General features: G+C 44.6%; 1 protein-coding gene across 2 annotated transcripts; it reads right to left on the bottom strand.

Moving 5' to 3' along the window:
* Positions 1–1531: 1531 nt before the first annotated feature.
* On the bottom strand, positions 1532–17717 carry ETAA1 (ETAA1 activator of ATR kinase). 2 transcript variants are annotated; one of them, XM_075925569.1, is made up of 6 exons: positions 17304–17717; positions 13666–13803; positions 13311–13387; positions 8003–8121; positions 5461–7676; positions 1532–3162 (listed from the first exon to the last, which is right to left on the bottom strand). In XM_075925569.1, the coding sequence occupies exons 1-6, from the start codon at positions 17488–17490 to the stop codon at positions 3047–3049; spliced, it is 2853 nt and encodes a 950-aa protein (XP_075781684.1). In that variant the 5' UTR covers positions 17491–17717; the 3' UTR covers positions 1532–3046. The 2 variants fall into 2 exon arrangements, with proteins under 2 accessions (XP_075781684.1, XP_075781682.1); XM_075925567.1 differs by having other exon boundaries at positions 17021–17494.
* Between the last annotated feature and the right edge of the window lie 9397 nt (positions 17718–27114).

Raw genomic sequence — 27114 nt, forward strand, 5'->3', positions numbered from 1 at the left:
GGGACAGCAAAGCATTTTGTCTCTGCGTACTCTGGTTGCCCTCACTCGGGACACCATAGCACTCTGCAACATGGAGCCAGAGCTGTGCCTGGGCACTCTGGTGCTTCTCATGGATGTGTTGCTGCGAGCCTGGCTGCACTTTCTGCAGGCTGCCATTTGGGAGGTCCATCAGGGGGCCGTCAGTATCCAGGAGGTCCTGCGGGAGAGCTTCCACCCTGAGGAGCACTACAAGCCTCCCTGGTCTGCCTCACCGGGGCCTTGTGCCTCATTCCTCCCTCATGTCCTTCCACTTTCTCCTCCCTAACCCCCCTTCCTGATGTCAAATAAAATACATGTATTTTCATGAAGACAAACTCTCTTTATTTAACAAAACTGGGGGGGGGGGAGGGGAATGAAACTCTGGTGAGACTGGGGAAAGGAGGCAGGAGAGGGAAGAGGATGGGGGATGGGAGGGGGAAACCTGGGAGGAGCGAGCTGGAAGGGGGAAGCAAGAGCAAGAATGGGGAGGGGAAGCTCAGGGTCTCACTGGACCAACTTGATATTCTTGCACACCTGCTCCTGGGTTCACATGTGGCCTTTGGTGGCCAGACTGGCAGCTATTCTGCCATAGACAGCTGCATTCCTCTGTCTAGTGTGGAGATCATAGACATTGGGGGCATCCCCCCCAAACCTGAATAAGGTCCATGATCTTCACCTTGGACCAGGAAGGCGCCTTCCTTCTCTGGGCTCTGGCAGGCTCCTGGGAGCTGGCAGACTGCTCCTGGGGAGTGGTGGTGGGCTGGCTGCCAGTGGCTTGCTGGCTCATGTTTTGTGGCCACTGGGTCGGGGCAGTGACTGTTGGCTCTGGGCTGGCAGGTGTGGAGCTGGCACAGGCACCTGTGACCAATCAACCCAAGGGCTTTGGGGTGGGGGGAGGGAAAGGAATGTTCTTGGTTGAGGCTGGAGTGGCCACCAGGGCACCCTGGGAAGGCTGGAGGCCCCCTATTTCGATACAAGTGTCTACACAGCACTTATTTTGAAATAGTATTTCAAATTTGGCGCTTTTCCTCATGGAATGAGGTTTACCAAATTCAAAATAAGTGCTTTGCTATTTCGAATTAATATCGAAATAGCTGTTTAGCTGTGTAGACGCTAGGAAAGTTATTTTGAAATAACTTTGATGTGTAGACATACCCTGATTGGCCAGTGGGCCGCACTTTATTCTTTTATAAAAATGTAGTGACAGGCCGCAAAAAATTTTGATCAGGCCACATGCGGCCTGGCAGAAGCCTGTATGACATTCCTGGCCTATAGTCTAAACAGACCAGACAAAAGAAGCATTATGCCAGTGTTCATAGATGGGGAACTGAGGCACAGAAAGATTAAGTGACTTGCCCAAGGAGTCAAAATTAATGACAAAAATCAGATACTGAATTCAGATCTCCTAAATCCCAGGCCAGTGTTATATCCACAAGACCAGCGTTCCTTTTTTTCCATACTTGGGTATATTCTTCATTAAAGTTACTTGCTTTTACAGAACAAAAGAGAATACTTAAATGTAAAAATGGCAAGTTTAATAATGGTTCACAAATATACAATATTTACATTTGTAAGTTTTACAAACCAAAAACACAGTGTACAGGAGATAAAGATTTTGTGACCCTTTAGCAGCACTCAGCAAGTTATTAACAAAACCAGATAACCAAATAATGTTTATAGTATCACTTATGATACTAAAACATTTTAAACGGAAAGCAGTGGTCTGCTGTGAAATGCCTACCAGCTTAATCACAAGTAATTTTACAACTTGAACTAGTTCTCCATGTATCACTGTTGAAACAGAGCTTCAAAATTTCACAGTCAAGTTCATCAGGTCAAATTAGGAAGAATATAAAGAATATAGCATTTGATACATTATGTTTAAGAGCTTCACTGACCAAGGGTTACACCAAAATCTCTCTCAAACTAAAAATAGTTGAGAAGTTTCAGGCATTTTAATAGTGAACAGATGAAAGCAGCTATAGTACAATTTTCTGCATTATGTATTTAATGTAAATCATATTTAACCAAATAAAGTAATAACTGCAAAAGAGACAACAGGCCAGATCATTAAAAACAACCACCACAAACCTCAAACCCCACCTGTAATTCCAATGAGGTCAACGTGTTGTTCCCATTCATGCCATTTGAGGATCTGCCTCAGTATATTCTATTTTGTCTACAATTTGGTGATGGTTCAGCAAAGTGGCATTAGCTACATCTTAATTAATCATGTAATACTTGTTTTTGAAAAATCCATGGCGTAGCCAAGAACTTGAAATGGTAACCAGGAAAAAAAAAATACATCCTACGCTTATTGCTAGGAATAAAAAAAGTCTGTTTTTATAGTACATCATCTCAATTTTACTGATTAGCAAGCTGCTGAATTAATTTTTTTCTTTACCACTAAGATACTATTCCACCATTAAAAAAAAAAGGAGATTGACAATGTACTCTTCAGGTCATGTGCATTTCCACTAATTTTCTGATGGCTGAACTTGTTCTAATCAGCAAGCTCTAACTTCATCATTTGAAAGCTAAATTTTTAGGCTCATCTCTATGGGTTAGTTTCAAGCTAACCAAAACCAGTTTGAGAACCACAATGATATAATCAATGCACACATCAACATCTGAGCCTACTTTTTTTAAATTCTTTCTAATTGAGGAAAAAATAGACATAGAAGCCTGTGAATTAATTTTATGCTATCCTTTTTTTTTGAATACTTTAAATATGGTTCATATGAATTTCAAAACCTCAGAATTGCAACACTTGATACCACTAGTGTGTACACAACATTGAACTTGATTGCGATGGCTGTTAAGCTACTTAGAGAAAATTGTTTACAAATGTAAACTATTTTCATAATTTAATAAATTTAATGTATAGTGCAGCATTAGTTTCTCATACAGAAGTCAAGTAAAGACCAAAATGAGGCATATCAGACAGAATTTTAAAAAATGGCTCAGTCTTTATTACAATAATTTTCCTACCCAGCTAATTAAAATGCTAAAAAAATCCAAACCAAATTCAAGTATCTTTCAGAAATGCCTGCATTCTGGATTTTCTTCGAGCAAGAGCTTCTTGTTTTTTCCTTTCAATTTCTTCTTGAGAACATTTTCTGTTTTTCTGTTCCACCACAAATGCTGAAAATATAAAATATTCATTAGGGGCCTTGAATCTTGGCCAGCATGTATTTTTTAGTTTTATATCTTCAGTGTCTGAAGATAAATGGTAACAATACACTATACTGACAAATGAGGAACCCACATATAAAAATGGCCTATATACTAATATAGTTCATCCTCAAAGCAGGAGTTGGAAAGTTGCATGACCTTTGCATTGCTGCTGAAGGCTACCAACTACCGAGTATACTAGGAAGCAGACATTTACTTAAAGAAAATTTTACTGTAGCCCTTCAAGTGAACCTGACATCAAGAATAAATAGAGACTATAATGGGTTAAGAAAGTTATGGATATTAGAGAGGAAAGAGCTCTAAAATCCAAGTTGGTACTGGTATCATACTGGAAAGACATGGGGGTCAGCTATAGTTCAGGAGTCCAACAGATTTGTGTGTTTGTGTGTGTACTGTCAAAACCAACAAAAAACAGGAGACAGGGTCATGATAGCTAAACATAACATTTTATGTATTTTCCTATAGAGCGCTAAGTCAGCATGCACTAGAATTCTGGCCCCACTGAAATCAAATGAAAACTCCCACTAAAGTCAATGTGATGGTCTAGAGATGTAAATGGTTAACCAATTAACTGTTTTCCTCACCCTTAACAGATGAGGCTTATTGGTTCTAGTTCACCAGGAGCAGCTCCTCGGCCACCCCATGTAGGGGACTGCTCCAGGCCCGCCACAGCCAGTGGCAGGCCTGACCCTGCTTGTCACCGCAGGTTATATGCTGGCTCCCCGTAGCCGGGCTAACCGTGAAGCCTCCCCTTCAGCCCCGCTCCCAGAGAGCCAGCTTTGCTGCAGGCTCTGTAATATAAAGCTTATATATAAACTTTTTACTGCAGAGCCTGCAGTATGTGTAACCGCCAGGATTTTTAGCAGTTACATGGTTATATTTTTAAAGAACTTTTTACCTCCCCAGTGTGACCAGGTTTGCACCTAAGATTTTTTGCCTATTAACACATCTGGGAATACACGGTCTTTCACATTAGCGAAATAAGACAAAGGGCATAAAAACAGTTAAGGCAACTATATATGCTGGTAAAAAAAGTACGTACAAGTTTCTAGACAGATTACTTGCCAAACACTATACACTTCTAAAACAATGAATGGTCTGGTAGCACTTTATAGATTAACAAAACATGTAGATGGTATCATGAGCTTTCATGGGCACAGCCCACTTCTTCAGATGAACAGAGTTACGAGTTTGGGATGTGAACACTCGAAATAAATTGGAGGGGGAAGGAGGGAAAAGACAGAGCATCAGTAAGTATCTGGAGAATTCTTAGTAAATTCTGAGAATCTGGAGAATTCTGCCTTAGGGCTGCTGCTGCACTTCAAAGACGAAAGCACGCTTGGAGCATGGGATCAGCTGGGGACTCCCCCCACAGACCTGGGCTCCATGCAGTGCTGCCGCTTTGGAACACCGGGAAGAGCCTGACACTGGGCTCCCTGTGGCATTTTAAAGTGGCAGCACCGCATGCAGCCCGAGGTCAGTGGGGGAGTCCCCAGCTGATCCCGGGCTTCACGTGGCGCCTGCTGCTTTGAAATGCCGTGTGCAGCCTGGGGACACCCCAGAAGGCTCCAGGCTGCACACAGCACTTCAAAGCAGCAGCTCTGCATGGAGCCCAGGGTCTGGCCCTAGGATTCAAGCGGCACTACGACTTCGAAATATCTCGTCCTCTTCCCCCTCACCCCGCCTTGCTGCTTCTTTCTGATAGAGGCAGTGGGGAGTGGGGGGGGGGGGGGAAGTGGGAGGGAGTTTTCTTATCGAACAGTTGACTAGTCCTTCACATCCCTAATTCGGAGAAGCATAACTCCCAAATTTAGGATTTCTACTGGTGGTGCACATAAAAATGTATTCTGCACATGGATATGAAAAAATCTGCATATGGATAGAAAAGATTAAAGGGAACATTTAGCAGGGTATGTCCAGAAGTGTCATCAAGACACACTGGACCACAGTGATTCTGAGCACTTATATGGAGGATCAAGTACTTCGGCAAAATGGGGAGGAGAGAACACATTCCTTCAAATAAAGTAAGTTGAGAGAGGTTTTCAAAACAGAATTTCATTGCCCAAAAAGAGTTAGAATTATTTTAAAATTGTCTCATCAAGCCTAGTTTGAGAGGACCAAATACTTAAATTTATAAAAATAACATCTAAATTCCATACAAAGCTTAGAGTACTCGGTTTGGTCTGACATGATTTAATATCTCTCTCAACCCCCACCAGGTTAGTAGAATTAAAAAAGGAAACATACCTGTTGTAGAATCTGCCAGACAGTCTGAAAGGTGCCTCTTAAAAGGTAGCTTCTGATTAATTTCAATCTTCCCATGCAAAGGGACATTCAATTGATTCTTGCTTACTTCCAGACTCTGCTGAGTAACACTGTTTCCAGAAGTGCCTCCTATACGTATACTTTCAGGATCTACATGAACAGCAACCTGGGAATTGTTAATCTTTTTAAATGAAAACTTTGAAGGCACAACTGACCTATTTATCATACAATTATTATTTTGTACCTTTCCTGTGTTGTGTGAAAGATCTCGGTTGCATAACACTTTACTGTTAAATGCACTCATACATGGATTTGTTATGTTAACTGGACCAATTCCAGAACTGAGACTTCCTGCAGGCACAGAATTAGACCGATACCATTTTCCTGGAACACTCTTTGCAGTATTTACAGAAGCAGTTTTATTACAGTTTTGGGAATGGGTATACCTGTGCTGTGTAGGAACACTTGCCATTACAGCTATAGGATTTGCAGAATTTATACAGTTCACTACTATATTTCCAAATGTAGTTAATCCATCGGTAACCTTTGAGGAATTTGTACAAAGTCTTCCCATCAAAATGGTGTCCTGGTTAGCATTGATTTTTTGTGCCAATGGGTGATTGAACAGTCCTTGTTCAGATGCTGTGAAGCGATCATCAGAATCGGATTTGGAAGTAACACTGGCTCCTTTTATTACTGCCATTTCATTTTCTTGTTTAATGCCTTGGTTCTGAGTCTGTTTTTCTATATCATCACACACCTGATACAACAAATCATCATCTTCACAGTTTGTGTCCCAAAGACTATCAGATTCACAAAACATATCTAAAACTTCATCAGGAAACTTAGGCTCATTCCAATCATTAAATGACACAGGACATTTCTTTGGCATTTCAGCTTGGTTTAGGTTACTCACACCAGTACAGGTCATCACCTTCAATTGATCATTGGGCTTAGCATTAGTAGAAATGGATGACAGAGGGAAAATACTCGATTTGTTATTTCCATATTTTTCAGTGTGTGTTCTATGAGGATTATAGTGTACCAAGGCAGAGGAGGATGCTTTTACAGGAAAATTCATGGGACCACATTTAAGCTGTATTTGTTCCTTGCCAGTCTTAATATCAGATTTCACTGGAATAAGAGAAGTAGAGTCTGAAACTTTGTTTTGGTCTATTTTCCAAGTGGAATTTATCTTACCAGTTTTAACAACATGCTCATTATGTAAAAAAACAGTTTGTATCTTTGAATTTCCCATCTCATTATTTGGTTTCTGGAAAGAAAGAGATTCTGCAGCATCTTGTATGGTTTTACTATTTTGTTTCAGAGGTGCATATTCAATACTTTGGGGTTTGGATGAAAAACTTACACCAATTACAGAATTAGAAGTGTTTGTCTGTTCCTTAGTTTTACTAAAGCCACTGAGAGCGTGTGTGTTTGGCTTTTTCAGAGCTGGTAAGGCTTTTTCAGGAGTACTAATCAGTTCAGGGTTTTGGGTAATCTCCATTACAAAGGAATCATCTGCCAAAATATCAATATCCCAATTATCAAAATCATCATGAGCTACTTCTGCAGGCTTTCTGGAAATCAATGATTCTGTCTTAGAGGATGTCAAACTTTGTTTTGGCAGCACAAGAATATTCTTAGTTTCCGGAGCTGCAATCTGAGTCATAATTTCTAATGCACATGTTGAACCTTGCTTCTGACATCTCTCTTTAGCAATGTGCTGCTTTGTTACTGTACTTTCCTTAAAAGTATGTTTCTTCTCTACCAAGGGACTTCCATTTTCATGGAAGCTATTATTTAAGGAAATAGCTGATAGGTCTTGGCTCAACTGTCCACTACATTTCTGGGTAGAGCAATCAAAAAGGGCATTAAGGGCCACTTCTGCCTCAAGGTCTAAAGACTTCTGGCTGCTAGTTTGACAAGGTTCTGTGGCAGGAATGCCAGTATGCTCTGTAACAGGCTCCAAGGACAGAACAGTATCTTTTTCAGAATTTTCATCAAGGAATGACTGCAGATTTTTCAGCTGTGCACCATCTTTATAATTATTTTCAGTCTCTGCCTCTGAAATAGTCTGCATAAAACCATCACATCGATCGTCCTGCTCCTGGACTAAATCTGGCTGAATCAGGTTTTTATCAAATTGTTTAGCCAACTTCATCAGTTCCTCTTCAGTATTTTTTGCTTTATTATCTCTAAATGCAAAAACAAAACAAAAAATCAGGAACGCTGAATAATACTTTGCAAAGCGTAACCAGTTTAATCTCTACTTTAACAAACATTTATATAAAAACCTCTAAACAAGCACACAACATAACTATCAAGGTATGCTGCAACCAATAATCATCCCATTTTAAAAGATTACAAAGTAAAGGGTGAAAGCATTACCGTGTATTAACTCTGCTAATGTACAGAATGTATTCTTGAATACAATACATTCATGTATTCAATGAAATACTGCTTCCCTTACATGAAAGCGAAACTTATTTGGTGTGTAAGCAAAAGTTAATTTGAACTTTACCTTGTACCATTTAATTTTGTTCTAGTTCGCACTTTTACTATCCCAGGTGTACAAGGAATAGCATCTTCACCAATCCACATCCCTAGAAGAGATCCCTCACAACAGCCTGGTTTTTCATCCTGAACAGTTAAGATTAAATTAGTATTACTTAGACATTTGATTAAAAATTAAGATTTCTTGACACACACAAGTTTCACTGGTTTAACTTAAAACAGTTTTAGAAACAGATTTAAATTGGTACAAACTTGGCTATACATTAAAGGCCCAAGCTAAATCAATACAAACCAGATTTAAACTAAGATAAGACTGCACACAAAGTTGTACAAGTTTAACTATACCAGTTTGAAAACCACAACTAGGATATTACCATATTTACAAGCAAATTACCAAAGTGAATGATTACAATAAAATATTCTGCAATGTTCTCTTAAACTTTATTTTAGTCTACTAATACACCTAACTGAATAACTACCTAAGATGTGTTCTCTTTGTTATTCGGTTAAAACTCTGCTGACAAATTAGAGAAATTCTGAAAATCATATTGATCACGTCTCCTGAATGGGAACAAGTTTTGAATTCTTCCATTACAACATGAGTATAAAAAGATCCCCCAGAAAAATAAGTAGAAATATATAGAATTTAGACCTTAAAGAAAGATGGTCCAGAGTGCTAAAGTTCAGATTTGCATGTGAATTCTCTGAAAATTCTTCAATATACAAATCTGTGAAATTGATTCATGGATACTCATAAACAAACAAAAACAAAGAAGACACAGAATTATATAAAAGCCAAAGGAAGGGACTTGAGCCTTACTGACCAGTAATGCAAAAGTGCTTTTATTTTTTGGGGGGGAGGGGAAGACTGGTGATACCAGCCAAAGGTAATCCACAACCTGTCAAAAAGTGCAAATAAGAAGCCATAGTCCAAAACAGGCCATACATGATGCAAGAGACAGCAATAACCTATAAACAAAGGGGAGGTGCAGCCAATGGTGTTTTTAATAATGACTGTCAAACTCCAGGCTGGACTATTTTTCCAAATATTCTCTCTTGCTCTATAAATATATTTAAAAAATTCCTACGGGACAACAGAGTAACATCATCATGTCACTCTGTGCCCAGCCTGCCTCCTTCCTACCTCCCCACTCCCTGGTGCTCAAGGGACGAGAGATAGGGCTGGCGCACCATGGCTCAGGCCCCAATGCCCCCCTGGTGGCTCGGGGGGCGGGGGAGGAAAGAGAGCCAGGGCTGGCTGAGCCTTGGCATCACCCTCCTCCCCCACCCCCCGGGGAAGCCAGGGGAGGGGAGGGAACTGGCCCTGCATTGGCTTGGTGGAGAAGAGGGGGGGAGAGAGGAGGAGGGCTCAGGGGCAGGCCGGGGTTGCCACGCCTTGGCTCAGCCATCCCCAGTGGCTGGGGAGGTAGGGGGGAAAACCAGGGCTGCCTAACCTCAGAGAGAGGTGGGCTGGCGAGCAGAGGCCATAGTCCCCTACTATACTATTACTTAGAAATACAAAACCATTTTAAATGGGCACTATCAAACAAGAAGGTATATTTTTGCCAGCTGAAGATTACATAATTGTGTCAGGAAATGAGATTTTTCTTGTGGATCTTATGCTTCAGTAAAAGATGGCTTTACTATTAGAAAACAGTGTTTCTCAAAATGGGTCGTGGGCCCGCTTTGGGAAAGCCACTAGTGGAACTGAGATGGTTTTTTTTTTTAACCTAAAGGGTCTGCAGCCACAGAGCCTCACAACTCCCACTGGCTCCAACTCAGCCAAGGGGAACCACATGGCCCAATGCTGCTTCCTGCAGCTCCCCGTGGCTGGAAATCGTGACCCAGAGCCAATGGGAGCAATGAGGGTCATTGGCTACCAACCCTTTAGGTAAACAAAGCAGCGCAGGCCCGTTAGTGGCTTTCCCAAAGCAGGCTCGCAGACCTTTGAGGGATACTGGAATAGGATATTGTTTACTTTGTCAAATTCCAGGCTATGTCATTTACGTAGGTTCACATGCATCAATCCTGAAAACAGAATATCACAGACATTACCACCTACATATGATTGCTTGATTATTCTATTCTACTGCACATTTTTCCTCATCTTAATCTTGCATGGTTTCTGCACTTTCATAGTCTTTATTTCAAGATCATTCATATTTTAAGGGAAAAATAAGATTGTATTCTTTCCAAGATTAGATTTTCATTTTTTATTGCTGAAAGAAACAAAGACAAACTGGAATGGCAACACAAAATGAATAAGGTATTTTAAATTGCTAACTGACTGTTTCCAAGATTTTGGAAATACAAGTTTAAATAGTAATATAAAAAAGTTTACAATATTTACAGTCACTGAACTGTTACTATTTATAGTCAGTTTACAACAGTTAATTGTATTAAAAAGTCTGGATATAAAGGAAGTACACTAGAAAGCCCTACTCATGATTAGCAAAGTACTAACGACTTATCTATGAGTACTGCTTTTTTAGAAATGTAACTTCTAAAAAATTAAAGACAAAAGATATTAAAAAACTCTGGAAGCACAGGGGAATGTGTGCACATATCATATTAGAGTTTACACCACCCTTTCATTTAATCTCAGTTACACAAATAATGTAACATATGTACCGTCAGAAAGATGTTGAGAATGTATGAAGGGACAGCATTTACAGAAATGCTCAAAGGGAAATGGCAAAAATTAAAACAAATCTGACATACACACAATTAAATTGACTTCAATTTTAATATCCTTTTTAAAATCTCAAACTCTACAAGCTCCTGCTTGCCATTAATTGCTTTTTCTCTATTATATAAGCGACTCCTAGTGAATCTATAAAATTAAATGTAAACGGCACATCCTTACCCGATATAAACTGTCTTAATGGAGCTATGTGAATTTACACTGGGAGGTTTTTACCCAGAGAGTACAATGCACTGGCTATCTTACAGCAAGTAATTATGTGACACACACAAAATTAAAATTCTAATTTCAATGTACAAATGACTGAGGAATGTTGGTACAAACCACTTAACATAATTGTTTATGAAATAAATGTATAAGTTGAACACCAACTGAATCATTTGTATCTTCTTGTAGAAAATTCTGCCTGTGCAAACTTATTTCAGACTCGTTTAAGCAATGAATAATTTTAATTTATCTTTACTGTACTGTACTTCTTTTAACTTTGCATTCATGGGAAATTCAGACTTAATGGTGCCATTCAGGAGTTTGTTGCCAGCAAAATTGCAAGTTGTATGATTTTCTAGTTGCTCCAACATTTTAACTGCAGAAATACTATTTAAATGAACCGAGTTGCATGAAGAGTCTGAAAAACTATCCCAAAGGCAGGCCTTTCAACAACAAAATTGGCTTCAATGGGTAAAGCAGTCCAAAAGAGAACCTTAACAACATCTAAGAAAAAAAGCAAGGAGTAGAAAAAGAAAAAAATGAGGTGTCAGGAAGAGGCAAAGATGGGAAACAAACTGAGAAGTTTGTAAAAGAAGGAATAAAAGCAAGGAGCAAAGGCTGAACTAAACTTATAAAAAAGACGACGAAAGTAGCTCCAAGTAATTTCTGAACTGTTAATCTAGGAGTGGGATTAGTTTCTAAAACCAGAAACACACTAAATCATTTGTAGAAATAGGTTATTTTGCAAATACTGCACGGAAAAGCTAAAAATAACCATCAGCAGAGTAGTCTATGATTTAACAAAAAAAGGGGTGAGGGGTACAAGAAACCTGAAAGCTAGCTACTTGTATTGTGTTATCATGGTAAATAAAAAGAGGAAATCACCTAGTAAACATGATATACCTAAATTATACATTTGAAATAAGTAGTTGAAGCTGAACATGCCACTGCATCAAGAAAATGATCATAATCATCCCTTTCGAAGCTAACATCTTCTAAAAGATGGGATTGGTGCCTGTTCAAATTTCTGCACTGACAGACACATGGGTAATTTTTAACCCTCCAAATTGTACTATAATCTGAAATCAAAGATTTCCCTCAAAAGAATCAGAATAGTACAGGCAGTCCCCGAGTTACGCGGATCCGACTTATGTCGGATCCGCAGTTACGAACGGGGTTTTTCTCGCCCTGGAGGACGGGAGCGGCGGGATGCCCAGATGAACCCGGGGCGAGAAAAGCTGCTCCGCATCTCCCTGGTCTGCTGGGGGGGGGGGGGGGAGCCCCCCCGAGCAGACCAGGGAGACGCGGAGCAAAGCTGTGGAGCACGCGTACAGCGGGACAGCCCAGACGTGTCGCGACTGTCCCGCTGCTGGCGTCCTCCGAAGCTTTGCTCCCCGTCTCCCTGGTCTGCTGGTCTCAAGCAGACCTGGGAGACGTGGAGCAAAGCCGCGGAGGACCCAGGCGGCGGGACTGCGGTGCATCTCGGTCCGCCGCCCGCGTCTCCCTGGTCTGCTGGGGGGGGGGGTGCAGCTAGTGCGCCCCCCACCCCCCCAGCAGACCAGGCTTTTCTCCGGACGCCTGTGGTAGAGCAGCTGGGGCACTGCCGGTTGGTCCTGCAGTGCTGCTCTGGGTGCTACTAGACCAACCCGGCAGCACCCCAGCTGCTCTGCCCTAGGCGTCCTGATTCAGCCGCTGCTGGTCAGTTTCAGCAGTGGCTGAATCAGGACGCTTGGGGAAGAGCAGCTTGGGTGCTGCTGGGTTGGTCCAGTAGCGCCGAGGAGCAGCGCTACTGGAGCAACCCAGCAGCACCCCAGCTGCTCTGCCCCAGGCGTCCCCAAGTCAGCCACTGCTGAAACTGACCAGCGCTGACTACAGGAAGCCCGAGGCAGAGTTGCTCTGCCCCGGGCTTCCTGGAATCAGCCACTGATCAGTTTCAGCAGCAGCTGACTTGGGGATGCCTGGGGTTCTTAAGTTGAATCTGTATGTAAGTCGGAACTGGCGTCCAGATTCAGCCTGTTGAAACTGATCAGCGGCTGATTCCAGGAAGCCTGGGGCAGAGCAACTCTGCCTCGGGTTTCCTGTAGTCAGCCGCTGGTCAGTTTCAGCAGCGGCTGAATCTGGACGCCAGTTCCGACTTACATACAGATTCAACTTAAGAACAAACCTATAGTCCCTATCTTGTACGTAACTTGGGGACTGCCTGTATGTCATTTTAAGTTCAACATGACAACTAATACTAATGCAAATATTAGAAAAATTAAGAATCTCATTTTTATTATGCAAAGGATTACACAGACTAAAACTGTTTTCCCATAAACAGTTTTTACTCTAGACATGGCACCATTTTTAACCTTTGAGTTTTTGGTATAAACTGCAAAGTGCTGCGATAGAAAATTATAATTACCTGCGGAGCAATACGATTAACAATATCTGAAATGTCAACTGTACAGCTACTGATGGCTTGTTTCTTTCTTTCATTACCTAAAAAGAAAAACCTTTGTATAAACTGTCAAACGTGACAAATCCAGGTTTCTCAAGTAGAAATGTTTCACATACAACTGCTAACTTCAAAACTGCAGTAAGTGCTGGATCATAGTATGTACTACAAAAAAGGCAATAAAAAGCCAGCCTCCTAAGAAGAGTGCTTCTGTAGTAAAAAAAGATTAAGACATCTACAGTATATTTTAACTATACATTTCAAATGGCCATTTACTTACTAAAAAGCACAGATGAAATAAGAAATCTTTGGTAATAGTTACCTAGTTTGTGTGTAATTGGCGAATGAGGATCCCAAAAAATTTCTTGCTGTATATCAGCATCATTGGCTGGAGAACTGAAGGTTGATAACCTTGATCTGCTATTTAGTGATCTCTTCGGTGTCTTATATAAACATGATTCTGTGTGAATAAAGATTCTCATATAAGAAGTTAGCGCTGGCAAAAAAAAAAAAAAAAATACACAATACAGATCCCATGAATCAAGGTCACACATTTTCTAAACTGGAAAAATGAAAGAAAGAGATACAATCATCCCTTAACTATTTTTTTCACAATTACACATTAAGTTGAGAATATGACTTGTCAGCAGCATTACTGCAGATAGAAGAAATTCATTTTCAAAATGCATTGCAGGATACAGAAAGCAAGATTTTCAGACTATCAAAGAATAACTTAGTAAAGTTATTGCACCACCAGTGGAATCTAATAATAAAAGTTATCTTATCGAAACTGAGGGAAAATCCTTTGGTAGAATAGATGCTCCTCCTCCTTTCTCTTCCCCTCCCTTGGCATAGTTTGTGAACACAGTGGTGATCTCTGGTTAAAATTTCACCCTTTCAAAACTATTAGCAGCCAGTGTTAAAACAGCCAAAACAGGACTCTTCTAACTTATCCCTGGAGATGGCTATGCTCAGCAGTCCCAAGACAGGGAAAATGTTTTCCACTCCCACACTGCATTCAGCTCACCCAAACTCTGAAATCTTACCCTATACAGTCAGGTTGTGTCTAGATTGGCATGATTTTCCGGAAATGCTTTTAACGGAAAAGTTTTTTCAGAACAGAGCTTTTAGATTGGCACAGACGCTTTTCGCGGAAAAGCGTCCATGCCAATCTAGACGCGCTTTTCCGCAAAAAAGCCCCAATTGCCATTTTCGCGATCGGGGCTTTTTAGCGCAAAACAAATCTGAGCTGTCTACGCAGGCCCTTTTGCACAAAGCTTTGCGCAAAAGGGATTTTTGCCTGAACGGGAGCAGAATAGTATTTCCACAAGAAGCACTGATTTCTTACAGTAGGAAGTCAGTGCTTTTGCGGAAATTCAAGAGGCCAGTGTAGACAGCTGGCAAGTTTTTCCGGAAAAGCGGCTGATTTTCCGGAAAAAACTGGCCAGTCTAGACACAGCCTCAGTGTATACGTTTATATGCAGGCAAGAGGGTGGGAGACAGGGGCCAGTGCTCACAGGTGCTCTATCAGGGTGTGGGGAGTAGGGGGAGGGGAGAGGAGAACCAGTTGGCTCAACGGACGCTGGTACATGCTGGAGAGGGGAGTCAAAGTCAAACAAGGCAACAGTACAGGGGTGAAAGAGTTGGTTCAGCATGTACCGGCTCCCACCTGCCCCACTGCCCTGCATCAGACACAGTAAGGGAAAAGGGAGGATGGCTTTTAAACCACCTCCCTGCAAACACCAGCTTCCACTCTCACCCCTGCTACCTCTGTGGGAGGCAGCAAGGGGAGGGCCATGTAGCTCCCAACATGCACTGGCTCCTACCCTCCTAATACAGAGGCAGTAGGAGAGGGGGGGCTGTGCGTAATGGAAAGGATTAACTGATGAGCCCAGGCTCTTTGGTTAACCATGTTATCAACTGCATGGTCACATCCCTTGTATTATTAAGGTAATAATACAGAGGTAATGCTGATAGAGGCAATTCTGCCCAGGGTGGCAGGTGGTTCCCCAGGAGTGGGGCTGGACTGCACTGGCTGCTGGCCTCACCTCTGGGACTAGAGAATGGTTGAATAACCACTAAGAATAAATGGGGTTAGTTGACTATTTAATCAACCAATATCTAACATCCCTAAAACTATCTTCAACATTTGTTACCTCTTAAAAATGAAGAAATCCTTAATTACACTTTCAAGTTTCAAACCCAGAGGTATTAGCACAGAGAAAGGATTGTTTGTCCTTGCTGGAAGCATTCCTTTCTGGTTGAACTGGGATGGTATTGGCAAAACTGGAAGGAACTGAATGAGTGCAAAAGCAGAATTGGGAGGTGTGGAGGTTCAAACAGGCTTCACTATCACCACATTAGTGAATCATGAGTGTGATAACCTGATACTTATCAGTTAATGGTCTTAGTTATGCTCAGCCAGTTCCAGAGGAGGCAGTTTCACAGCAGCAAGGCAGCAAAGCCACCTCCCTGGGAGCCAAGCAAGCAAGGACTGCCTGTTCTGCTCCCCGGGGTGGATGCTTCATTGAGGACTCTGCAGAATAAAGCTAAGAACAAAGCTAAAATTTATACTGCAGAGCCTGTCATGTGGGTAACAAGTGAGATTTTCAGAGGTTACATGGTTACCCTAGTACACAATTTTTAACATCCCTAATCACCACTCCCCTTCACTTAAAAAAAAACTAGGCCTGAATCCTACAAATTACTCTGTATAAGAGTTGTGTAACTGTGTAAAGCTCTACTGAAGTTTACTCGGCTCTGTGTGGACATGTAGTAAATTACAGGACTGCGACCAAAGTTATTTACATTTTCTTGCTTACCATCATCATACAACATCAAAATCGCACAACTGAAAATCTCCTTGGCTTAAAAAAAATATATATGGAATTGCAGCAGAAAATTCAATAGCTGCCTACTAGCACAATGCACCAAAGAAGAAAATTTGCCAGTAGTCAGATCACAGAGTTTTTTTATACTGGATTATTTGTTGGTACAGATGGGAATGCTCTGCTTAAAAGCTGATTGCATGATCTGCCTTCAACCTAACTATTCATATATGAATTATGATAGAGCCTATCCAATGGGTTCCCAAACTGTGGGGGGGGGGGGAGGCATACCCCCCTGGAGGGCATGAAGAAATTTCAGGGGGGGGAGGGACCAAGCCGACCCAGTCCCCCCCATGAAGTTTTGCTCTACTGGTCAGTTTCTTTTTTTTTTTTGCTCAACAAGTTTGCTGCTATTGGGGGGCTGAGGGTTTCTCAAAAATCAAAAAGGGGGCATGATGCCAAAAAGTTTGGGAACCATTGGCCTATCCTTTCCCACAGCTGAAAAAAAGATTCAGGAGACAACTGAAAACGTTGGGAAAATGGTCTCAAGTAACCAGAGGGCGTATTTTATGACAAATCCCGTTACCTAGTTTAGATAGTGCTGCAAATTAGAAGTTTGGGCTTAACCTGCACATTTATAAGAAAACCCAATCCTCAAACACATTTGGTGCAAACAACAGCTTTTTAAAGTTTTTGTTCACAACCAAGTCTTTATTTCCCAGAGAGCTGCATGTTCCGAAGAATTAAAATTCACAAGGCGAACTGGGGCCCTTCCCCCTTTCAATCAAGAAGCTCCTTCAGAGTGAACTGACTCTCAGATGGGGAACCGGATGGATGCAATTCGGATACCTCCTCTCCGCCGGGAGAGCCAACATGTAGGATGCCCTAGCAAGGGCCTGCTCTGGGGAGGGCAAACCTCGCCCAGCTGACAGTAGTGAGGGCGTTGGGGGGGGGATGTGGAGTGTGGGGGGGCCTGTGTGCCCCGTCGAGGAGCGATTATCGCTGAGGGGGCTGCCGCGGGATCCTCTCCCACAGGACCCCGGTTTCTCAAGCTGGGGGCGCCGATCCCCGCCGGCCGGAGGAAGCGGTCACCCCGCTGCAGAACGGGGCGGCCTGGCTCCTCGGGCCTCACCCTCCGCCTTGCTCTTGCTGCTGGGCTCGGCCGCCGCCGCCGCCGCTCCATCTTGCGGGGGCCCCGCGCCGCTCTCCCCGGCCGCCGCCGCCGCCCTCGGCCTGCTGCAGCGCCCGCCGCTCCGCGTCTCCCGCGCCGGGGACCTGAGGCGGAGCTTGTCACCCCCCTTCCGCCGTCTGCTAGCCATGGCGCGCGGCCCCGCGGCTCTGCATGGCGGCCCCGGCTCCGCCGCTCACGCCGCCGCCGCCGCCGCCGCCATCTTCCCCGGCTCGCCCCGGATTGGTCGAAATCGAAATCAACTCGGCGGCGAGCGTGATTGGTCTGGAGCGCTGGGGAGAGCGGACGCGGTAGGGAACTACCACAGCAAGCGAAGCTGCAGCTGAGTGTAGATCGTTGGTGTTTCACCCGATTCTCCCCTCCCCTCACTGCACAGCCCTCCCCCTCACTAGGTATCCCCTCCCCTCATTGCACACCCCTCCCCCTCACTAGGTATCCCCTCCCCTCACTGCACACTCCTCCCCTCACTTCACACCCCTCCCCCTCAGTACACAGCCCTCCCCCTCACTAGGTATCCCCCTCCCCTCACTGCACAACCCTCCCCCTCAGTACACAGCCCTCCCCCTCACTAGGTATCCCCTCCCCTCATTGCACACCCCTCCCCCTCACTAGGTATCCCCCTCCCCTCACTGCACACTCCTCCCCCTCACTAGGTATCCCCCTCCCCTCACTGCACACCCCTTCCCCTCACTAGGTATCCCCCTCCCCTCACTGCACACTCCTCCCCCTCACTAGGTATCCCCTCCCCTCACTGCACACCCCTCCCCCTCACTAGGTATCCCCTCCCCTCACTGCACACCCCTCCCCCTCAGTACACAGCCCTCCCCCTCACTAGGTATCCCCTCCCCTCACTGCACACTCCTCCCCCTCACTAGGTATCCCCCTCCCCTCACTGCACACCCCTCCCCCTCACTAGGTATCCCCCTCCCCTCACTGCACACTCCTCCCCCTCACTAGGTATCCCCTCCCCTCACTGCACACCCCTCCCCCTCACTAGGTATCCCCTCCCCTCACTGCACACCCCTCCCCCTCACTAGGTATCCCCTCCCCTCACTGCACACTCCTCCCCTCACTGCACACCCCTCCCCCTCACTAGGTATCCCCCTCCCCTCACTGCACACTCCTCCCCCTCAGTACACAGCCCTCCCCCTCACTACGCATCCCCTCCCCTCACTACACACCCCTCCCCTTCAGTACACAGCCCTCCCCCTCACTACGCATCCCCTCCCCTCACTGCACACCCCTCCCCCTCAGTACACAGCCCTCCCCCTCACTACGCATCCCCTCCCCTCACTGCACACCCCGCCCCCTCAGTACACAGCCCTCCCCCTCACTACACAGCCCTCCCTCTCCCCGCCCCCTCAGGCCACACCCCTCCCTACCCACCCCCTCACTACACAGCCCTTCTGCTGCCCTCCCCTAACTACACACCTCTCACACTGCTCATCCCTCACTACAAACCCCTCCTCTCATTACACACCCCTCCTGCTGCGCCCCATGGGATGGTGTTTGGGGTGAAAGTTCCAGCTGGGCAGCACTTACCGCAGATGGCTTCCATTCAGTGGCACAGTGGTGCTAAGGCAGCTCTTACTTATCCTGAAACAAAAGACAGGACTATGCAGCACTTTAAAGACTAACAAGAGGGTTTATTAGGTGATGAGCTTTCATGGGCTCATCACCTAATAAACCCTCTTGTTAGTCTTTAAAGTGCTGTATAGTCCTGTCTTTTGTTTCAGCAAGACCGCTGGCTACATCTCTATTACTTACCTACCCTGGTTCTGGATGGCTCCCAGAAGCAGCCACAATGTGGCCCGTAAGGCCCAAGGCAGCTGGGGATTATCTGGGATCCTGGAGCAGATTGGCAGCAGGGGTCAGGCTCCCGCTGCACTCACTGCAGCAGCGGAAGTCACGGGGAATGGAGCTATCTATCAGCCCCTAGGTGGAGATACAACCATGTGGCTCCATGTGCTGCCTGCCAACAACCACCACCCCTGCAGCTCCCATTGGCTACAGTTTCTGGCCAAAAGAAGCTGTGGAGGCAGTGCTGGTAGTGAGAACTGAATGCCCTGGCTGCTCCTCTTCCTAGGAGCCGGAGGGAAAGGTCAGCTGTTTCTGCAAGCCATGTGGAGCCACAGCATGGAGAAACCAGCCTTAGCTCCACTGAACCACCAACTAAACTTTTAATGGCTTGATCAGCAGTATTCACTGTCGTCACTAAAATCCCTTTTCAATTGGCCTTTCTGGTTTAAAAAACAAAATAAAACCAGACATTTGGCAAGCCTACCCTTATTACAGATCCCTCCCACCACCCCTCATTACAGGTCATTCCCACTCCCAACCCCATTGCTACTATAGACCCTTCCCCTCAATACAGATTTCTCTCCTCACTATAGACCTCTTCTACTATCCCCTCATTACATACCTCTCCTTTAATGATCTTGGCATTCATTACATAACAAATTAGTGAATGAAAAGGGAATGAAACAAACTCTTATGAGTTCCTGTACACAGTCATGTGGCGTTCCCAGCCCCTGTCTCCAGGGTACATCTCTGAATGCCTATGTTCAAAATATGCTCCCTTATAAGAAGAGCCATCTCATCCATAGAATGATTTAGGGTGGCCACCCCTGAGCCCACACTTTGGGGGACCCTATGGTGGTCACCCCACCCATCCTATGTGTGGGGCAGTTCCCCATATTGATGTTAGCCCGTAAGGCCCAAGGCAGCTGGGGATTATCTGGGATCCTGGAGCAGATTGGCAGCAGGGGTCAGGCTCCCACTGCACTCACTGCAGCAGCGGAAGTCATGGGGAATGTAGCCTGCTCTGCTCCTTCCTCTCCCACCTGGGTCACTCTGCTTCACCACAGTGATGGGAAGCTGAGTGCCCCGGGCCCAGCCCATTCTTCTCCCTGGAGCTGCCGCAGTAAAGCGGAGTGACCCAGCTGGCAGATTGGAGCAGACTGCTGGGTTGCTTTGCTTTCTATGGCTCACACTGCTGTGGTGAGTGATATGACCCAACCCCTGCTGCCACCCCACGACAGGTCCCTTGGTCGTGTAGATCTGTGGAAGGGGTGCAACAGGCTTGGAAGAGCAGAGTAGGAGGTAGAAGAGGGGAGGAAGAGGTGGAACAGGGGTTGGGGGAAGGGGTGGAGTGGGGTAGGAGCAGGGTCAGGAAGAGGCGAGACGGGGCCTGAGACCGAGGGGAGGTTACCCTGGCCCTGGCCCTACACCTCACTAGAGATGGCCTTGCTTATGAAGGAGTAGCTCTAAATTATAACCTTCTACAAGCATGTGTCTAAACCTGCCCTTACTTCATACCCCTGCCACTTGTACTTCCGTCATTACAGATCCTTTCCAGTACCCCCTCATTACACACCCCTCCCCTCACTATGTTAGGAATCATATTTTTCTAGTGATCTGAGTAGATCTCTCTGTTGTAGGTATTGTAAAATACAGTAAAACTCCATTAGTTCAGCATCCAATGCTCCGGGACTCCTGATGTTCCGGCACCATCAGGAACCCAGAAGTGCTGGGGCAGCCGGACAGGCTTCCCACATTCAGCTGCTGCTGAAACTGACCAGCAGCTGAATCGGGGAAGCCGGGAGCAGAGCAGCTGGGGTGCTGCCAGGTTGGTCCCGTAGCGCAGCCCCTCAGGGCTGCGGGACCAACCCGGCAGCACCCCAGCTGCTCTTGGGGATGCCTGGGGCAGAGCAGCTGGAGTGCTGCCGGGTTGGTCCCGCAGAGCCAAAGGACGGCGCTGCGGGACCAACCCGGCAGGACCCCAGCTGCTCTGCCCCAGGGGTCCCCGATTCAGCCGCTGCTGAAACAGATCAGCGGTTGATTCCAGGAAGCCTGGGGCAGCAGCTGAATCGGGGATGCCTGTAATAGAGCAGCTGGGGTGCTGCCGGGTTGGTCCCGCAGCGCCGAGGGGCAGCGCTACGGCACCAACCCAGCAGCACTCCAGCTGCTCTTGGGAACGCCTGGGGCAGAGCAGCTGGGGTGCTGCCGGGTTGGTCCCGCAGCGCCGAGGGGTGGCACTACGGGACCAACCCGGCAGCACCCCAGCTGCTTTGCTCCAGGCGTTGGGATTCAGCCGCTGCTGAAACTGACCAGCAGCGTCAGTTTCACCAGCATGCTGAATCCAGACGCCTGGGGCAGAGCAGCTGGGGTCCTGCCGGGTTGGTCCCGCAGCGCTGACCTTTGGCTCTGCGGGACCAACCCGGCAGCACTCCAGCTGCTCTGCCCCAGGCGTTCCCAATAGCAGCTGGAGTGCTGCTGGGTTGGTGCCGTAGCGCTGCCCCTCGGCGCTGCGGGACCAACCCGGCAGCACCCCAGCTGCTCTATTACAGGCATCCCCGATTCAGCTGCTGCTGAAACTGACCAGCAGCGGCTGAATCAGGGACGCCTGGGGCAAAGCCGGACTATAGTAAGGGGGGGCTATGAGGGGTCTGGGGTGGCATCCCCTCCCACCCTACTCCAGACCCCTCATAGCCCCCCCTTCTGATAGTCTGGCATATTTGATAATCCGGCACCCCCTGGGTCCTAAAGGTGCCGGATTATCGGAAGTTTACTGTACCTATTATCCGCTATCTAAATGCTTCAGAAATAGGTAGAGGGGATTTGTTGGCTTAATGCACTAGCTTGCCAGTGTGAGCTCACATTTTAGATTGTCAACAGTGCCCCTTTAACTGTGGTTCTCCAGTAACTAACCAAGTCAGACAGTGAGGCTGTGTCTACGCTAGCAGCTTCTTGTGCAAGAACTCTTTTTTGGAAGAGTTCTTGTGCAAAAACTCTTCCAGAAGAGAGCGTCTACACTGACATGTGCTTTTGTGCAAGAGATGTGCTTTTGCGCAAGAGCATCCATGCCAGTGTAGACGCTCTCTTGCGCAAGAAAGCTCTGATGGCCATTTTAACCATTTTAAGGGCTTTCTTGCACAAGAAATTCATGTTGCCGGTCTTCCTGAGCAGTAGAACGTCAGTTTACTTGCGCAAGAACACATGGCCAGTGTAGACAGGCAGCAAGTTTTTGCGCAAGAGTGGCCGCTTTGGCGCAAGATCACGCCAGTGTAGACACAGCCTGAGGGTTTGTTTCTACTAGCCAGGAGATTGATGATGCGGAGATCAGTGTCCTGGGGCTTGATTTAGTGGGTTTAGTAAGGATCTGCTAAATCGACTGCTGATCGCTCCCCCTGTTTACTCAGGTACACCACTGGGTCGTGAGGAGTAAGGGAAGCTGATGCAAAATTTTCTCTCATTGATGTCCCACAGTGGGGATGCTGCAGATATTTGTAGGCATATTCTTACCAAGAAAGCAAATTTTGTGTAATGTCTTGTATGCAGTACATCACAGGCTGGTTATTTATGGATGACTGAAACTCTTCCCTCCCCTCTTCTCCCTGGCGAAAAATTAAACCTGAAGTATAAACATATCTATGAAGCATATTTTTTCAAGGAATAAATTGCTTGTATTTTGGTAGACTGTCCAGCTGGGATCTTATTTAGTCAGTTTGGAATAATCTTTTTAAAAGGATCACATTTCATTAGAGGGTAAAATTAGTGTAATCTTATGGTCTGGAATATGAAAAGTTAACCTTCAAGAAAAGCGAATCCCAGCACTGGCTGGGTAAATTGTGAAGCTTCCATTACATTCCTGCCCTAGGCCCTAGACCAACAACATGCTTCCCCCTCTCCCTCTAGTTCTGCAGTCTCAGGAGCACAATTAACACCAAAGGAAAACTTTTAATCAGAGGAAAAATAAGCATTATATTATCAAACAAAAACCATGTATTACATATATGGCTAAGATTTCATATTTAATTACAAAAAATGGGATATTTAAAAGTTTAAGTTCTCAGGACAACTCGGCTGTGTCTAGACTGGCAAGTTTTTCCACAAACGCAGCTGCTTTTGCGGAAAAACTTGCTAGCTATCTACACTGGCCGCTTGAATTTCCGCAAGAACACTGACTTCCTACTGTCTGAAATCAGTGCTTCTTGTGGAAAAACGATGCTGCTCCTGTTCGGGCAAAAGTCCTTTTGCGCAAAGCTTTTGCGCAAAAGGGCCAGTGTAGACAGCTCAGATTTGTTTTGTGCAAAAAAGCCCCGATCGCGAAAATGGCGATCGGGGCTTTTTTGCGGAAAAGCGTCCGTGCCAATCTAGACGCTCTTTTCCGCAAATCATGCCAGTCTAGACGTAGCCCTCAGGTACAGTGCACATATTAAATATAAAGTGGGATCAAGAGTTAAAAAAAATGACACCTAAAGTTACACTCCACAATCTATATTTAGGCATCTAAAATAAGATTCCAGTCTTGCAATCAGATCTATGTGGCAGACACAGGCATAAGTCCAGAGTAAAGCTATTTTCAAAATTGTTCGCTTTGTGCTTTAGTATATCTATTTTGCTTCATATGGGTGCAGGAACTGTTTGACTGGATTTATTAAGATGTACATTGAATATATGTTGTATGCTTTTCGATTTTGATAAAAAAGGAAAATAAGAAGATGCTTTGTATACTTTAATACGTTTTGAACCTAAGAATACTTTGGAGGGTTGTAATTTGCAGTTATATCTAAGTGCTGTCACAACCAAAAGTAATTTACTAGAGAATGAAATGAGTTGAAGTATACTGTTTTGCTGTATATCTATAAATAGTATGTTGCAGAATTATAAATGAATCTTGCAATTTTAATTAATCCACAAACCTGAAAAAAGCCTTTTTGTCTCACACCACTTTCTTACTGCAGGTCTGTATGCAGGAAGGGTGCGAACATACCACCCTATATATAGTTCCCCATGAGGCTGATTCCGGTCAGTAGAAGTGACCTGCTGCTCAAGCCTCCCTTATGCTCTGGCTGGCAGGGGAAGGCTGCAGCTGATTCCCCTACCTCCTCTCCTGTGGCAGGAGTGGAGCGGCCACCAGTCCCTCCCGTGACTTGGACCAGGTTGATGCAGCTGCAGCCCAGCCCAATCAGCTGATTCTGACCCAGCCCAGCTATAATTCAGTGCTGCTGGGTGTCCCACAGGCATTGGTTGACCTACAATCTATTTCACTACTGCTAGCCTATATATAGTCTTAACTGAAAAACTTTGAAGATGACAACTGGAATATTTTGGAATATTGTTTTTCACTTACAATATTACAGCAAGATCCCATAAGGTAATTTCCTGTAACATCTTTATTACTGAATACGTATTGGCTGTGTCTAGCTGCTTTTGCAGAAAAACTTGCCAGCTGTCTACACTGGCCGCTTGAATTTCCACAAGAACACTGACTTCCTACTGTAAGAAATCAGTGCTTCTTCCGGAAATACTATGCTGCTCCCATTTGGGCAAAAGCCCTCTTGCACAAATCATTTGCACAAGAGGGCCACTGTAGACAGCACAGTACTGTTTTGCGCAAAAAAGCCCTGATGGCTAAAATGGCGATCGGGGCTTTTTTGCGCAAAAGCGCATCTAGATTGGCGCGGACGCTTTTCCGCAAAAAGTGCTTTTGTGGAAAAGTGTCCGTGCCAATCTAGACGCTCTTTTCCGCAAATGCTTTTAACGGAAAACTTTTCCGTTAAAAGTATTTGTGGAAAATCATGCCAGTCTAGACGTAGTCATTTAGTTTGTTAAAACAAAATCATTTTACCAATCACTGTTTCCACTCAAATTTTTCATTAGCCTTTCTTATGCACAGTCATTGCATGACTATTTTGAACTCCTTTATATTTAAAAAAATTGCTGCCCACATTTACGAAGACACACCTTCCCAACCACCAGAAATTCCTATGTATGGGCCTGTACTGATCACTGCAGAGTGCTGTAATGAGGCAATACTACTCCATAGTATAGTTCATTTACTAGGATACTCTGACAGGTGAAGTTTAGTTTTAATTATGAGTCTATTGCAAATTAAATGAGCGCTGTGAATTTTTTGGTGTAGTTTCCTTGATTGTTTTCCCCCATAGTGTTTGTTCACTTACTACCTAATTCAGAAAATGTGATTATTTGCATTGGTCTATTAGACAGTGAAGTTTTACTCTTACAGTAAAATCACTTTTAAAATAAATTGTCACAATGTGCATCTAGTTCTGCTTGAGCAATCTTATTACATCAGTCTCCGAGTATGCAAAGTTGAGTTTCCAAGAACTGGAGTGGGAGGAGGGGAGGAACTCCTTATGCTAGTAAAGTTGAACAGGTGTGAAGGAAAAAAAAGCTTTCCTAATGAATTAAAGTAGCAGGTGTATCTCTTTGCACTTTGAGAAATCAGCTCTGTGTCTGATGCTGATTATTCAGTTAAGAAATGTAGTAATGGGAGTCTGTGATGTTGAAAGGTTTCTCTGTAGAGTGATTGCCTCAAGGAGGAGGGAGTTTGAGTTCCCTTGTCATGATACTAGCAGCTGGATCAATGGCTAATTGTGGTAAGGCTCTGTTCCAGGGAATAGCAACAAAATCATTGCTGTGCTGCTAAATTTTGAGTCCTAGTCCCAAATCAAGAGGGATAAATAATGAAGAAGACTGAATAAATAATTAAGCTAGGTGAGTTTTAATATTGTTCTGTCTGAGAAGTTTTAGAATGTTTTTTACAAGGGACAAAAAAATTCAAAGATCTAAAACAAAAGCAAGTAGACTTGGAAGACCAGAAGGGTTGCATAATGAAACCAGTATTTCAAAATCTTCTCTCATATTAAATTCATCCAATTAACAAAGATAGTAACTTCTGATTATAGCTGAGTTCCCATTATGAACCTGATTTTGACTTTCACAGGCAAGCTAAATTAGAAAACATCCCAAATCCTCTTCTTTTCAGACAACTTCTGGGGTGAGACTCTGATAAATCAGCTTCAGAATAATTCTGCTACATAAGATTTCCGGGGGAGTGGGGAGGGTTGTCAGTTTCTCCTTGTGAAAAATCTTCTGACTTCTTTATTAAAAACAACTTTAGATTGTGATATTCACCATTACTAGATGGAATCCAATGAGGATTGTTATTTGTGATTAAAAAGTTGGGTACAAAATTTGTAGAGCTATTAAGTGTCAATTTTTGAAACCCTTTCTGCTATGCTTGATTCATGCTGAGGTCACAAGCTTCATCCAAGTCCAGGGTGAGTTTGAAAGCCATATCAGATGAACCACATAGGTTTAAGGCAAATTCTGTTAATGTTGTTTGTGAAGTTTGTTCCCATATATTTTGAGACTCTTGAAGACATCTCTCACTTTCCAATAAATTGTTCATTCAGATTCAAGGGGTAAAATCCTGGCACTTGAATTTTGTGACTGACTTTCATAGTCAGTGTTGCTTGCACATAGTTATAGACTTCACTAACAGGGAACTTGATTCAAACATTATGTTGTCGGTTTTTTTCCATAGAACCTGTAGGCTGTGTCTACACTGTCATGAATTTCCGGAACTGCTTAAAACGGAATACTATTCTGGTTTCAGTTTTTCCGGAAAAGGAGCGTCTACATTGGCAGGCTGCTTTTCCGGAAAAGCCCTTTTTCCGGAAAAGCGTCTGTGGCCAATGTAGACGCGCTTTTCCGGAAAAGAGCCCCGATCGCCATTTTTGCGATTGGGGCTTTTTTCCGGAAAAGACTACTGGGCTGTCTACACTGGCCCTTTTCCAGAACAGTGTTCCGGAATAAGGACTTATGCCCGAGTGGGAGCAGAATAGTTTTTCCGGAATAGCGGCTGATTTTGTACAGTAGAGCATCGTTGCTTTTCCGGAAATTCAAGGGCCAGTGTAGACAGCTCTCAGCTTATTCCGGAAAA

Source organism: Pelodiscus sinensis, chromosome 3, assembly GCF_049634645.1.
Source record: "Pelodiscus sinensis isolate JC-2024 chromosome 3, ASM4963464v1, whole genome shotgun sequence".
In the NCBI taxonomy this organism is placed as follows: Eukaryota; Metazoa; Chordata; order Testudines; family Trionychidae; genus Pelodiscus; species Pelodiscus sinensis.